Below are 16260 nucleotides of genomic sequence, written 5' to 3'. Positions count from 1 at the left end.
AACCACAGGTCTTTATCTCCTGCTTATGGCTACAACAGGCTACAGAGCTGCCTTAAAATATCTGATCCTGTCCCAAGCAGCAGAATGGCTTCTAACACCTTGAGCAACAGAGAGGAAGAGGCTGAACTCCACCTACAAACACTGTGTATTTGACTTCTTTGTTTCTCCTGCAACAGTTAAGCTGTTCAATTTTATAATTTGCTTTTCTGCTTTACTGATAGTAAACACAGATATGTAAGATCAAGAAAAATCCAAATATGCATGCATATTTTGAAGATTTATGCATTTTGTGTATGTTCTGTGCCAACACACAGAACTCTACATGGTATAGACATCAAAAGCCAGTATATCCCAATACTGAGAATACAGAAAACATGGTTCCTCAGTGAAAAATAGGATATATACAAGGAAATTTATGCCTCTTTTAATATAGAAGTTTTTTAACTATGCTGCATAATATTTTAACTCCTACCATACTAAGACATTTGAAGAGAACCAATAATTTATTAAGAAAATGGAAGCTTTTTGACTCAAGATCTATCCTAACTGCAATAGAGGAGTTCTAACTGTCTCCTGTATTTTCCTAGCTGGTGTAAATGCAACAACCAGCTCCTCTGGATGATATGTAGAAAGAAGGGAGAGAAGCTTTATCACTCGACTTTCTTTCTCCTCACAAGACACCAAAAAATTAATAGTCTCTTGACGAAAGAGTTGGCATTGTGGATGGAGCAGGGCAGGGAGGTCTAGAATAATAACTTCTTTTATTCCTCCCCACCACACTGGCCACATAAATGGGAACAAGACATGATCTAGTGTTTGAAGTTAATCTCCACCCATAAATTCTTTTAAAATACCACATTCTCTTTGGTCTTTTCTTCTTTTAGATTTGTACAAAATATTTCAACATAAGCCACTATTTTCAGCATCCTGAAAAAGAGAATGTAATAGAGAAAAGAAAAAAAAAAGAGAAAATATTCATTTCAAGAGACTTCCACGACATATGGCTTTGATTTATTAAAAAGAACATTTCACAGATAATGGAAAGAAAATTATGTTGAAATGTAATTTTCAATTATTTACTTTTTAAATTATGTTGTCCGATCTCCAAATGGTGCAAAAAATATAATCGGCTTTCATCTACTGACAGTAATTGCTCTAGGTTATTTTTTGGGGTTGGGTAAGTTCCTTTAACTGATTATTTCTTTTTAAACTACTTATATTGACCCAATATGTGAAAAAGGAACTGTTAAGTAAGAGTAGATGTTACAGGGCCTTGATTCACATATAGTGCTATGACAACAGGGGCAAACGCTTATGCGAGTGCATTAGTGACAATTACATGATTAGCTGTGAACACCAATGCTAAAGCATTCCCACAAAAGTCAAAGTCTTGAAGATTTATTGATCATCACATTTCAAAACCTGCTGTTGTTTTGACAAAAGATGTGGAAAAAAAGTGGAGAGACTATATATATAGAGGATTAACAAGCTAAAACCCAGGAATCACATGAGAATGTGTAAGGTTTTGGTGTTTAAAATGTATTTCTCACGTTTGTAAGGCAGAAATTAAAATAAAATTTGGAATTCCTCATGAAGACTGGCTTTGTGCATCAAGGTAAAATCTGGTTTAAATTCAAAATCCTTAGCATTTTCTGCTCGAAGCATTTCATTAAATACAGTTTTTACGTAATTAATTTTGAAAATTCTGGTAACCAAATAAAACTATTTCTCAGCTATATCAGCATTCAAATTCTTATCTACTGAAACGAATGTTCAAAAAAAAATTTAAAAACCCCACATGCTCTCACAGGCTGCTCCTATGAAATACTCCATATGGACAAACTACATTTGGACATTACCAATACACAGACATATATTACTGCCAGAATTTTCCCTCAGCTCTTCAAAGAAGTAAGCTCAACAAAACATCTAAAATGGAAATGGGAAAAACTCAATTTTTATGCAATAATTAGATTTTTAAGCATAACATTCTCATGTTATTAAAATAAATTGATGCTAATTACCAAAATAAGTCTGGAATGTATTCACCAGCTACTGCCGTCTCATCCCAATCTTACATGCAGGTAATAAAAACCAAACCACTTTTATCAGCAGGTTTTCTTTAGTACATAATTCTATGTGTGCATAAGTTTGCATATCCGTACGTACTGCACACATACGTACTTGTTTTTAATATGTAACTTTCACTAAATATGCTATATTTACTATACAGAGGTGGGGTTTTTTTTAAGAAGAGTGGTAAATCACATACTTTTAGAAGGATCTTGTTGGAGATTATCATTCAGAGTCTACTTGAAATTATTACATATGAAATAAAGTGAAAAGTAGATAGCTTGCATTCTTCCCCAGAAGAATTGGTCAGGAAAAATGGGGTAGGTGGCATGGTTCAGACAAAAGCCAAACAAAATAGCAAAATGAATGAATCCCTGAAAAAAAGTCAGTTATGACAAAAAGTTCTGGTTGAAACGAACAATTAAGCTGCTTGTGAAGATTGTGTAAAGACCTACTCACAGAAAAACATGTCTGCATTGGCATCTTCATAATGTGGCTAAAAGTAGGAAAAATCACTTCTCTATACATGTTCTACGGCAATGGTATTCTCACATTTTACCTGTATTGACCCTATCTGTGCATTACAAATTTTTGTGGAGGTTATTTCATCTACATTTATTAAAAATATTTGCTATAACACTTTTAGTAAGAAAAGTAATATGTGACAATGTCATGTTACCGGTTATTGTTAATCCCTCCCTCTTTAAAGTTTTGAAGAATACAAATTAATAAACTTTCACTTCACTAATGAATGGTTTGCTGAGATTTAACCAAACCTGAGCCCAGCTGGAACTTTCACTTGGATTAATCACACTGATAGAAAAACATTTAAAATGTCCCATTCCATTTGTCAACAAGTTACATCCACTTTATACTAAGTAAATGTACAGATTTTAGTAAAAGTGGAACTATACTAATTGACCTAAGTTTGAGTTTCTCCTCACCAGTATTTAAAAGTACAGCTTAGAAAGAATTAAAAGGATATGAGCAGTGGCATCTGTTCAATTACACATGTATACATTCATATATATCAATACCTGTATTGCACAAGAAAACTTCAAGACATTTCCATTTGTTGATTAATTCTTGCAATAAACTATGATTTAAAGTATTTTACTTATATTTTGTTTTTCTATGCAGTTTCATAAATATTATCTAGATGCCACCATGCACGTGAATCAAGCATAGCTGAAGCTATCATGATAAAAAACCAACACGAAACATAATATATTGTTCTTCATAATGAAAACAAATGACACCCCCTAACCATAATCAAAGAGTCTGTCTAAAGCTCTTCAAATTGTCTTTTTTAACATGTGACATGTAGATGAAAGTGGTAATAGGTTCATAAAGTTAAAGCATAAGGTACTGTGCAACACAAAAATGTAAAGGAAAAAAAGGATAAAAATAAGTTCTTAAGGAAGAGAAGTGTATCAAAAGGAAAGGAGGATATCAAAGAGGGAGATTAGCACTGGTAGCACAGACTGAGAAAAGGAGAAAGACCAGCAAAGGTCATAAAAAATGTTCAAACCCGAACAGTTTTGCAGCAGAAATTGACTATCTGAAGTATTTTACACCTCAATGCCCTCAACACACTCCACAGAAAGCAGGCTCACAGCCAGACTGCCAACATCTCTTCCTGGCAGGCTTCCCAACTCTCTAGGTATCCAGAAACCTTTCCCTAGAAATTTTGCCCACGGAGCCAGAAACACAGAGTACTCAGTGTCTGAAACCTAGAGTTTACTGATGGTGATACACACAAGATGCTACATTCTTTTCTTTTGTAGCTATAAAGATACAACTTAAGCTTCTTACATGTGAAGGACAGGCTTCTCCTACATTATATATGCTATAATTCTGCACATCCTACTAACCTTCTGTAAATTAGTTCCAATTTGAGTTCACTTCATCCCATCATTTGGACAAAAGTAGAAAGACGTGGCTTCTGCAGTACCTTTTTTAAAGAAAATTAAATCTTCCTATCTGCAGTAGAAATACTTCACTTAATATATTATAATAAGGCAAGGTTTTTACAGTAATTTAATATCTTCTGTCACATTAAAGAACATAGCTGAGGGAAAGAACACAAAATATGCTTTCAAACTATATTCCTGTGTGCTTGAAATTTTAACTACTTTTCCACTTATGTCAGCAGGCCTAAGACACTACCTCTTCTTACAAGTTTTATCTTCTTTTCAGACTGCCATGGCCACAGGAACACTATTACAACGTCCCAGTAACATCCTTCTCCTCTTCATGTCCAAACCACAGTGATACTCTGCATTCACCTTTGTTCAACTACATACACGTTAATTTATCTGACAATGCCAGTTGTACCAGGGTATGCTACACTGTAGCCTGCACACGTGCATTTCATTCCATTTACTATAGTCCATAACATCATCCAGCTTTTCCCATGTGATATTAACTCCCAAATTTCGTTTAGTTTGTTGATTCTATTAGTATTCATCTACTCATTTGACAAAGTAATTAGCTAAATACTGATGAGATTATGCTCAAGACTGGTCACAGACACTGTTTTAATGTTGAAACCTCTTTCAGGACCCTCTGCAGTCACTCTGTTAGCTTATAAAAAAAAAAATAGATAAGTCCTTTTATGATTGGGCAGTTCTGATCTTACATCTCCAAAAGCTCAACTGGCCTCTGACCCCAGAAATTGAGGGGTTCCTATAAAACTAATGCTTTCACTCTCTTGACTTTCTCATTGCTCGCATGCTCTGGCTGCCTCTTCCCTGAACAGCAGAGCCAGAGCTTTTTAACACCTTTGTGCTATGAAGAAAGAATAACTAGGTCACTTAAAAAACTAGTCCATTTGATTAGTCCTTCTTCCCTAGGTTTTTTTTTTTTTTTCCCATTTTACTTTTATACCTGGATTTAGGCTACTGAAGTTTCTAAGGAGTAGCTTCTCCTGAGTAGTAGATGATGTTCAGCATTTTAACCATTTCTCTTGCAATTGCTGTAAAGTCACAATTGCTTAAAGCACACTATAAACCTTATTCAAATTATTAAATCTGCAATTTTAAGCCTGCTCCATATGAATGGTATTATATGGTTATAGAAATTGGTATTTAATATTTTTTCCTGAGACATGTTCTTGCCATTTCAGAATAATACAGATCATTACGAGATCTCACAGTAAAGTGAAATTTCTGTGAAAAGTATGGAACAAGTAATTTACTTGCTCTTAATTTGTTTCTCATATTCAACTCAATTAATGTTAGTAAAATTATGTACTGTGAATGAAAAAAATGAAGTTCACCTAATGAAAAATTCTGCCACCAGAAAAGGAGTGCACTCTGCTTTCAGATTTAAATATTACTCTGTTATCTGAAAGAATAGCCACATGCAGTATTTATTAATAAATACATCTCAGTGGAAGCCTACAAAATAAAAGATACTGCACCTACGCAAAAAGAAAGACAAAATCAAATCAGCATTACTTACTTGATTAAGTATATCTTGTTTCTGTAACACATGCAAGGAAAGAGAGAACATACATACATTAGTGCAGTGTCATAACACTCAAGCTCTGTTTTTTATAATAAAAATATTTTTAGTGAAAGGTTAGTGATTTAGATGAGCAGGTTTAAGACATTCAATAGAATATCCCATTTTCTTGCATTAGCACATAAGTCAAGAAAATGGTTCTAAGTCAGCATTCTAGTCTTGATTAGACAGCGTAAGCAATTTATTTCTAAACATGCAATGACAGATAACCAAGAAAGAAAAATAAATATAATATTAGTCTTTCAACCCTGTGTACTTTTAAAAAGCATAAAAATTAATTGTTACCAAGAAGAGTCATAAATTAAACAAATGATCTGAACTGAATAATTCTAAACTCCAAGTGGGAAGGTCACGGAGCAGATGATCCTCAGTGCCATCACATGGCACATACAGGAGCACCAGGGGATCAGGCCAGGCCAGCCAGAGCTTCAGAAAGGCAGATCTTGCTTGACTCACTGGTCCTTGACACCTAAACTCCTTCTATGACATGGTGATCTGCTTAGTAGATGAGGGAAAGGCTGTGGATATTGTCTACCTAGACTTCTGTAGAATCTTTATCATTAAGGTTGGAAAAGACCTCTAAGTTCTTCAGTACAGCCTTTGACACTGCATTCTCCTTGAGAAACTGTCTGCTCATGGCTTGGACAGGTGTACCCTTTGCTGGGTAATAAACTGGCCAGGTAGTCAGACCTAGGGAGTGGTAGTCAGTGGAGTTATAACCAGTTGGTAGCCAGTCACAAGTGGTGTTTCCCAGGACTTACCAAGTCCTGGATAATACCTTTATCAAGGATCTGGGCAAAGGTATTGATGCCTTAGGTTTTAACTTTCATATTTTTCAAATCCTGTACTGCCTAGTGTGTAACTGAAGTTTCTGGTAGCCTGTTAACTTCTGCTCTCTCGTGCTAGGTAGACATAACAAAGCCTCTCCAGTCCTGCTCTCCAAGGACACTCAGACTGTCCTAGGCCCAAGAAGTACAAACCAAAAAGCCTCTAAAGGGGGGCAAGCTGAGGGGAATTACATCATTAAACTGAAGCTTTAATTGGAGAATTAACCCTGATATGCAAATGAACCAAACCTATAAAAGTGTGAAGTGTCGTCCATCTTGGGGTCTATCTTGGCAGTAGCCTGTGGCTCCCCAGGGTGTACCTTTGAAGGCCTTTCAAATAAATACCTGCTTTTATTCCCTTACTCCTGTCTAGTCTCTGTTTTTAGTTGGCCTCTCAAGGCATCAGTATGAATTGCACCTTAGTCAGTCTGAAGATGATGCCCTGTTGGGCAAGAGCTTTGATTTCCTACTTGAGGGTAGGAAGGCTCTGCACAGGGATCTGGACAGGCTGGATCAACAGACTGAGGTCGATGTTATGAGGTTCAACAAGGCCAAGTGCTGGGTCCTGCATTTGGGTCACAATGAGCCAAGGCAGCTCCACGGGCTGGCAGAAAAGTGTCTGGAAAGCTGCCCAGCAGAAAAGGAGCTGGGGGTGCTGGTTGACATCCAGTTAAACATGGTCCAGCATGTGCCCAGGTGGCCAAGAAAGCCAGTGGACTTCTTGGTAAACAAAAAATTAGGATGCACTCAGAAAGGATGACAACACTAGGACCACAAGCACACAATGCTTGTAATGGGCAACACAACTGCCCATTTCAACACTGTCTGTAGCTCTATCTGCTTTCCTAAGTCTTGCCAACCTATTCAACGCTCCCCTCAAAGTGAAATGATTGAAATTAATTAATATAAATAGATCTCAAATGATGAAAAGAATATTTATCGATCACAGCTTTCCTAGAGGCTGGTCTTAGCCTACCTATGTGTCTTATACCATGTATAAAATCCATTCTTAATTACCTCTTTGATACTGACTTAGAGAAGAAGGTGAAAGGGCAGGTGTTCAGTAGCATTTGTGAAATTTTAGGCATCTCCCTTAGATTGAAATCAGAAGGTAAAAGCTCCATAAATAAACTCCCTATAGTAGATAACTTTCTGATAAGTAGATACACCATTTCTGCTAAACCCAAAATCCACTCACTGAACAAGATATAAAATAATATAAAAACAAACCAGATTATTTCAGGTTGCAAGTTTTGAGTACCAATGGCTTTTCTTTTGCTATTTGCATTCCATTAGATCAGCTTGTGATAAAAAACTTCTCTGTAAAACCAATGGAGCAGAATAAATTCCTGAACCCTTTAAATATATAAGTAAATATTTAAATAAATATATCGCTCTTCTAAATTTGCCATAGCTCTATGTCGCATGTTTACTGCTAAAAAACTGGCATAATCTTTTGGTACTTTAAAAAAAAATTGGGAGTATTTATAAGATAATGATCTAGGGAAGAGAGAGGTAAAATGGAAATATGATGGTATCCTCTACAAAACACAACAACAAAACAGCAGTGCTGTCCAGAATATATGGAAATAAATAGCTGCACTAAGATTGATGCCAGCTGGATCAGTTAATTTTTGTCATCTCATTTACAGATAATAATTAATTACTTACACCCAATCCACAGAGTCCTCATCCAACCACATAAAATCAACTTGCAAATCATTCTGTAAAGAGTTTATCCACACAGCAGGCTGAATGCATGCCAGAAATATGGACACACCTGTGCAAAGGCAGTTCGCTTGTCAGAACAGAATATTCACTCAGTGGCAGAGGAAATTTGAGCCACTTTGCTTCCAGTTCTGCAGCTTGTGGCACGAACCTTGAGCTAACAAATCTTAACAGATCCAAAGCAGATTTGTTTCTAGCCAGGTTTTCTTTATGTTGCACTCTCTGAAGTCTAAGTGCTGAGCAGCAAAGTACAAAAGCTGTCAGGGTCAGCCTAGGTCCAGTATTGACCCAGGAGTAGTGAATAGCTTGATTCCTGCTGAAGACATTGAAGTCCTCACAGGGTGTCTGTCTTGAATTCCTTCCTCCCCTACCCTCCTCCTGTCCTGCTCCCTGCCCTGGGTATTCTGCTTCTCTATAATTCCTGGACGTTTCAATACACTGGTAGAATTCTGCAAATGAATAGCTGCGAAAAGAAGAACAGGGAGATACCGTGCAGAGTCACAGACTCATCTCAAGACCAGTTGTGTTTATTAATTCCAGTTTTGCACAGATTTTGCCAATTCACCTGGCTTCAGTCAGAACAGTTTTCCTGGGTACCCATCTTGCCATGACTCAGCTTCCATGTAGCCCCAAACTGGAAAAATTACTTTGTTAAAAGAGACTAATCACACCACTTTCAGTAATCACGTTTATGGACAATTGATAATTTGAAAATATGTTACCTATGCGGCAACATATTACTTAAATATGCATAAAATGCACAGTTATTTTTTACTTTAACAGGGTAGATTTCACAAAACTGAACATGTTTTGTTATGTTGATAACATGTATGATAACTGAAAATATGTGAAGAATTTAAAAGAAAAAACATAGTATAGATTAAGACCATTTTATCAGTTCACATTTTTCCTACAAAAAGAACAAAACCAAAAATATGTCTATATTCTAAAAAAAAAGCAGATAAGGATGGTCCTACAGCCTAGGTCTCCCTATGTTACACTGGGGGATAAAGTAGATGATCACAGTATTCCCATCCATTTATATTCTACAAATGTATTTAACTAGAAACCTGGAAATTTAAGATGATCATTTATGATAATCTAAGGATCAGCTTACACTATTTTACTGAATTACAAAAATTTTTTCTCATAAACTAAAATGACCCACATTATGCTTTGCCAAGTTCAAAGCATCAAACAATTTTTCAATATCTATTAAATTAACTCATTAGTTGCAAGTAATTGTATTATTGCCAATAAGTTGTCAATAATTTTTGTACTTTACATCCTGAAATGTAAGGTCAAGTAATTTTCATAATGGTTAGCACATTTTTCTATCCTGAATTTCACAAAATGTGAGCACAGTCAGAAATATTACTATTAGAAACATTACTGAAACAGGTTTTTATTTAGCTACATTCTGAATCACACTATTAGGATGTGCTAAGTGAATGCAAATTTCAATTGAGGATAAGAAAAGAAAACAATCTGGCTTTTTCTACCAGCCACACCAGAATACTTTGTCTAGTGGTGAATCTGTAGTGACAGTGTGCACACACAGCTTTTTTTTCAGCTGAATTCTTTGTTTCATAACATCAGAAAATCCCACTACTAGAAACAACACAAGAGAAACAGAATTTAAAAAGAAATCTTAATGGATGTTACTTTTATAACTTTTGAAATTATGCTTGACATTTCCAATCTTAAGAGACTTGAAAACCATATTAATCTTATTCAAAGGGTTGTGGAGGTGTTTTGGGGGGTTGTTTTTTATTTTTTGCAGGGGCGGTGGGGGGGAAGTCTGTGCACTGATTTTGGCTAGGATAGAGTTAATTTCCTTCACAGTAGCTTGTATGAAGCTTCGTTTTGGATTTGTGCTGGAAACAGTGTTGATAACAGAGGGATGTTTCAGGTATTTACAAAGAGTCAACGTCTTTTCTCACCCCAGCCCACCAGCAAGGCAGCTCAAGGTACATAAGAATTTGGGAAGGGGCACAGCTGGAATAGCTGACCCCAACAGACTATAGGGATATTCCAGATCATATAGCATCCTGGTTTTTTTACTTCTCAAACAATTTCAAATACCCCAAACACCTGATTTATAATTAATCTTCTATTTCAAATGCTTAGAATGGCTACAGAATTTGCCAATTGTCCCCCTCATTTCTGATCATTAAGAAACAAGAAAAATTACCCCTTCAGGATTATATTTTGCTAACACACCACTGCCATGGAATTCTTCTAAGACATCCTTAATTTTCTTGGTGGAATCTGAGTAAAAAAATAGAGAGAGAGAAAATGAAAATACAGAACACTGATTTACATAACATGAACAGTAATTAAAGAAAAAACAATCAAAACTGCTAATAGCTTTTCGCAATACACGTCAGTAATTTTCTGTAGCTGTATGAGAGCTGTGGGCACAAAGAAAATGAGAACATACTCTACCCTCTTCATGAGTACTGTAAAAACCAGCCAGTAAACACAAAATGCTCAGAAATGAACACTCTTTGATCTAATCCTTAACTATTAAATAGCATATTTCTGAAGGAGTTTTTTGCAGGACTATTTTAACTCACTTCTCTTGTCCTTGAGTCAACCACAAAACATGGTCATTTCCACTAGCACAACAAAATCTCCTTTGGCAGAGCTGCCAGTGAGTAGAGGAGCTGGACAATATCAAGATAAATGGGAACCTTGCAGAAAAAACTCTTCAGTGCTCACATCACAGAAAACAAATGTTGCTCTCAAAACCTCAATTTTTGCAGAGCTCTCAGGTATTCTAAAAACTGTCAGCTTCAGTAACTTTTGTCTAACCGAATTGTGCAAATCCCTGCAGGTCAGAATCACGTAGATATAATTTTTCCAATTTAACTATGGGCAGAATAACAAAGCAATTATTCCAGTAAGTAGCCATTAAATAAAACCCTTGAACTCATATTCACTTAGAATTCATCATGCACACAACCATCTTTTCCACATTAAATAACTCAGCAATACAATAAAAATAACTCAGTTTTTTTCTTAAAAATGCAGTAGTTCAGTGTATAATGGTCAAATCTGCATAATGGCCACAACACTATGAATTAGTAATGAGTTCCAATTCAATGAATAAGAGAATAGGTGAACTTTGCATCTGCACTTTTATTTCTACAACAAAACCTGGAAGGAAAGTAGAGAAGCAAAGAATGAACCAAGAACAAGACTATCTAAAGCAATTATTTAGGCATGTAATATTAGAAACCTTAGGACCTAATATGGCTTTTACTAATTAAATAAACAAAATATGGCATTGTAATAGTTATTAGACTTTAAAGAAAACCATCATCTTAAACCTGACTCTAAAAAGTACATTTATCAAATTATGTGACCTGAAAGGAGAAAATGTAGCAGCCAAGGATTTGAACAATAGTTACATAACAGTTCTGTAACAGCTCATAGCACTTATAAACAGGATACAACACTAAAATTCAGTTTTAAGAGATGATGGAGGAGTTGTTTCCCTCCCACTCTCATATACAGTTTATACAGTAAAAAGAATGGCTTTTCCCAGTGTTTTTCATTTATCAAATTTTCTTAAATAAAAACACCTGGGACTATGTGTGGCCTCAATAAAATTGTTTATTTTCACTAATTGGGTATATTTCAGTTTTACTGCCAACTGTAAGCAATGGAGTTTAGCAGGTCTCATGGGCAGTCAAAGCAAATATTTATTTCATAAAATCATCTATAATCTTATTGTTCTGTCATTTGAAATAGAACAAAAATCACAACTTTATGTAAACAAAAACAATATAAGTAATAAATAAACAACTATGTTCAGCAACAAATTTTATTATCAGCTGTGATTAGAAGCTGGTGGGTTAGACACTTACTGACCAGGACAAGCACACAAATTGATGACTGACAAAAATTCATTTTTTATTTGGCTTCTATAATTTTAATATACTTTTCAGTATTGATATACATGGTTGTATATAAAAATCATTGCATCTTATGATAACGATGTCAATAACTACAAAAGCGGCAGTGTGAGATGAGCAGGTGTTATGGCAGAGGTGATTGAACCTTATCCTAAAAAAGGATTTTTCTGAACTTTAGAGGAAAGACAGCAAGGTCTCCTCACACCTCTTTTATTATCCAAATTAAAAAATACATAAATAAAATAGAAATGGACTGCTTTCTAGAGGGTTTAAAACAACGTCTTGAGGTTTTCTTTCAGCAATGACCATGCTTTCATTTCATATTTTGCCAGATAGTCTACTCATCTTTAAATCAGTATTATGCCTACGCAACTGTAATTAAAACCAAAACCTATGTCATGTTACTTATTGAAAATAAATTAAATTGTTGCTTTCCATTTTTTCATACTTTCCTTAGTCAAGTATCAAGATAGAAAATATGCTCTATAGCAGCAACAACACTTTTCACCTTTTTCATGCATGAGCTTAAAACAGTCACATCCAAAAAGCACAGATAGTTTCGTGTTTGAAGTAACTGTCAAGAAAAAAAGGTCTCTAGATGTAAATTCTGCTTTAGTTGTCCAGCAAAACTTTTCAAAATATTTCCACATTCAAGTCAGTAGCTGTAATTCTTTCGAGTACTACAGCCAAGGCAGAATCATTTTTTACAATCTTTTGTTCACAGTCATTCAATCATTTTTCCAGTTCATGTGACAGTATCCAAGCTAAAATAGAGATCTTTCAGAGTTCTCAAAATGACATATCGATATTTTAAGCAGAATGGCAACACACAATCTTCTGCCTGCATACTCTTTAACAGTGCTGACAACCCTCAGAAAAAATTAATTCTTCTTCCTCAGCCTCAAGTAGGCAAATATTGGGAACATGTTCCATCTTTAATAAGTTGACATAAAGGTATGTCAACTATTTGAAGAATAGGATTATTTTCCACTCTTATTCAGGAATCACATAAAAAAAAACCAAAAAACCAAACACCAACCAAAAAAAACTGTCTTAGAAAGCCCTATGGACTAGAAACTCCAATAAAATGTTATCAACTCTACTTAAAAAATAGTCAAGTACATGCTTTCCATCAAAAAATAGGCAAAAAAATGCATAAAATATATACTAGAAGTAACTAGAAATAACTAGAAATTTCTAGAAGTAACTAGAAATTTTTCCTAAGATTTTTTTTCCTAAGCTTTCTAAATAGGAAGTAAAAACAATGGTACAGTTTTGTCTGATCCAAATCATCTACATAATCACTGTAAAATGCTGGTGTAAACACAAACATCAGAACAGATTCTGTATTCCCACTGTTTCCTAAAAGTACAGATGTTCTGCATGCCTTAGCAGCTTAGCACTTTGGAGCAATTTCAGTAAATTCATAAGTACCACTCATGTTAAAACACAAACATCATTTTAAACTCTGTTGGATTACTTAATTTTTAAAATCAAGGACAAATCCCTTCTTTGTCTAAGTCTCTGCATTCCAAGCTCTCCTCAAGAGAGATAGTTTCCAAATATGTGTGTATATATATATATAGTATATAGCCTGTCATGGCAGTGCTTAAATCCCATGTTATCTGCAAATTTATAGCTGGCACAGTACAAATTTAATGTAGCTTGAAATACAATGTTGTTTCATGAAAAATCTCTGTTTTCTTTGTTTTCACAATTTTGCTATTTTTATTACCCACTAGGGCAGAGTTTTGGGTGCCCAGCCAAAATACAGAAGAGCTTCAATTCTGTCCCCTGCCTGAACTGATTTCAACTCTTACTGTTCAACCCATCTTCTGTTGCAATTTACATTTAGTCAAGAGGCTGGAAGGAAAAAAAGGGAAACCGTGGCCCAGGATTCAGAGTTTGCCTTGGATGAGGTGAGATGTTGTTTCCTACCCGTGATGGCTTGACAGTGAGTTTGGGGCAGAATAAATAGGCAAGGCATGGTGGGGAAGACTGCTAACTGAAAAGCTGTTATAAGTACATGGGAGAAAAGTAGCTGGATTCTACACAGTGCTGCAGAAATTCTGTTTTAAATTAAGGCTCCAAAACAATAGAGATATAGAGGTGACTTGGGATAATGTTGTGTTTTTTTAGAATAAAAGCAAAACAATTAAAATAATGACACTAGAAATATGAAACCTGCATATATAAAAGCAAAAGTATCAAAGTGTCTGATTCTTCCTTAACTATCTTTCAGCCCTGACAAAGATACTTTTTATAACCAAAGACAAATTTACATACTAAGTTCAAAACCGTTTGAGGTTTAGCCCACATTAAAAATTATTATTCATTTTTTAAAGTGACTCAACTTCATATGAAGAAAATTGAGCATTCAGTTGAGACTGGAATTTGGTATATCATTTCTCCTATAATCAGAAAACATGAAACAGAAGGAAAATTTTCCCAGATCACACACTTTGCCTACGTGTTCTCCCCATCCTCACAGAAAAGTCCTTCAAGAGAATTTTTTTCTTGAAAAAAAAGACTCATAAGACAACTTATATAAAACTCACATGCTATGTACACAGAAATGTTTTTCAGTTCAAAAGGAAATAAGCATTAGAAAAAAATTATTCTGTTATGAGTTATAATTCTCAACAGAAAATCATAACAACCTGCATATTTATTGGGCCATAACTAATTTTAACACCTACAATAAAACGTAGAGTAATAACCACTTTCTACCTCTATATCCCTTTTGTAAACTTAATACAATATGAAACACATCACATACAAAACATAAAAGCTTCACGGATTTTCTCTACATCTTATTAGGGCTTAGAAAAGCAAAAGGTCCAACCATATACATGCAATTTTCTGCATGCCAACAAAGCCTAGCTCCAATTCAAAAGCTCTGCTTGACAGATAAACCAAAGAGAAGCACTGAGAGAAATCCAGCAATCAGCTGACATTACAGTTTTTATACAGGTTCTTATTCTATGGACTTTTCTTTCTTTTGTGGATGCAACAATACAGTAACGTGTGTGTATCTAAATTTATACCCATAACTTCTTTTTCTTTTTGCCTAGTTCATTTTGTTCAGAGAACTGGATAATGCTTTTACTCGAGCTATAGCTGTGCTTAATCTAAACCTTTACTAGTCTAGAAATTCCAGTATATTAAAGCAGCCAAGCCTGCCAACAAACCTGTATGCAGCACCATTGAGCAAAGACTGTTCACCTTTCAACAGAACAGTTGTTACAGTAAAGACGTGGCTCATCGAGCATGACTCAGGCTTGCAGCATGTCTGTGTTGGTACGAGATGCCTGATGGTTGTTACTGAACTTGCAGAAGGCAGCAGCTTACATGTCCTGCCCATACATATGGCTGCAGGCTCACTGCCAAAGCTCTTTCAATATAGGTCACACCTCGGTTTTGATTCATGATTTATAAGTGGTCTTTTGATGCAAATTTCACAAAGGAAACAAATATTTAAAACCTTTAATAGGGTAAACACTTGATTTTGGCTTTCTTTTAATGAGAATTTAAAACCTATTGTGGCCTTGTAAAAAATGGCCAAGAAGAGAAGGCAATCACTGTCCCGTGGCCTAAAGGTGACCTCCTAAACCTGCTGTTACCAATGGTTTGGGTAACACTCTGTAATCAGAAGAACTGGACTCCATCCTCCAGCAAATTACATTCTCATTGAATTCTATGACAATTAGGAAAATCGATTCTTAGAAAGTCAGAATTGGATGATGCCGCCTAAATAAATACAGTGGCAAGTGATTTCTGCAACAGGGAATGAAGGAGGTAGAACAAGAGAGAAGTAGGAGCAGCAGCTCCTGCTGCAGAGGAAAACCTCCTCCTGACACCCAAAGCAGGAGCTGCCTCTTCCACCCATCCTCCCTGCTGGGGCTCAGCAACACAAGGAGCAAGACAGATTCATTTTACCCATTGCTATGAACTAAATGATACTTGGACAAGGACTTCTTTGTGGAAATAAGCAATATTGACTGCGTGTGCCAACATATCTTTAGTCCACATTAACAAAAAATGTCCATCAAATCCCTCTTCCCTAAGCAAATGTTCAAGTGAAAAGTATATGGCAAACAACAGGGAGTTGGGGAGGCTTAATTTTAGTCTGCTAGTGGGATGAGCTTTCAAAGGAAGAAATAAGTAAAGGACAAAAACAG

General features: G+C 35.5%; 1 protein-coding gene across 10 annotated transcripts in view; it reads right to left on the bottom strand.

The window, feature by feature from the left end:
- Nucleotides 1-16260, bottom strand: part of DGKB (diacylglycerol kinase beta) — a 381223-nt gene that overhangs the window by 261067 nt on the left and 103896 nt on the right. For 7 of the 10 annotated variants that reach the window (XM_010399089.4, XM_039549085.1, XM_039549084.1 and 4 more), the window contains 2 exons: nt 10351-10427; nt 5539-5559 (listed from right to left, as the gene is read on the bottom strand). The exons of 1 other annotated variant lie outside the window; for it this stretch is intronic. In XM_010399089.4, coding sequence (XP_010397391.1) covers nt 5539-5559; nt 10351-10427 — 98 coding nt within the window. The remainder of the gene's footprint in view (nt 1-5538; nt 5560-10350; nt 10428-16260) is intronic. 2 more of the 10 variants (XM_039549087.1, XM_039549090.1) reach the window with 1 other exon arrangement.

The sequence above is a fragment of the Corvus cornix genome, chromosome 2 (genome assembly GCF_000738735.6).
Source record: "Corvus cornix cornix isolate S_Up_H32 chromosome 2, ASM73873v5, whole genome shotgun sequence".
Lineage (NCBI taxonomy): Eukaryota > Metazoa > Chordata > Aves > Passeriformes > Corvidae > Corvus > Corvus cornix.
The sequence above is the reverse complement of the archived record's forward strand: the minus strand, read 5'-3'. Positions and strand labels throughout refer to the sequence as shown.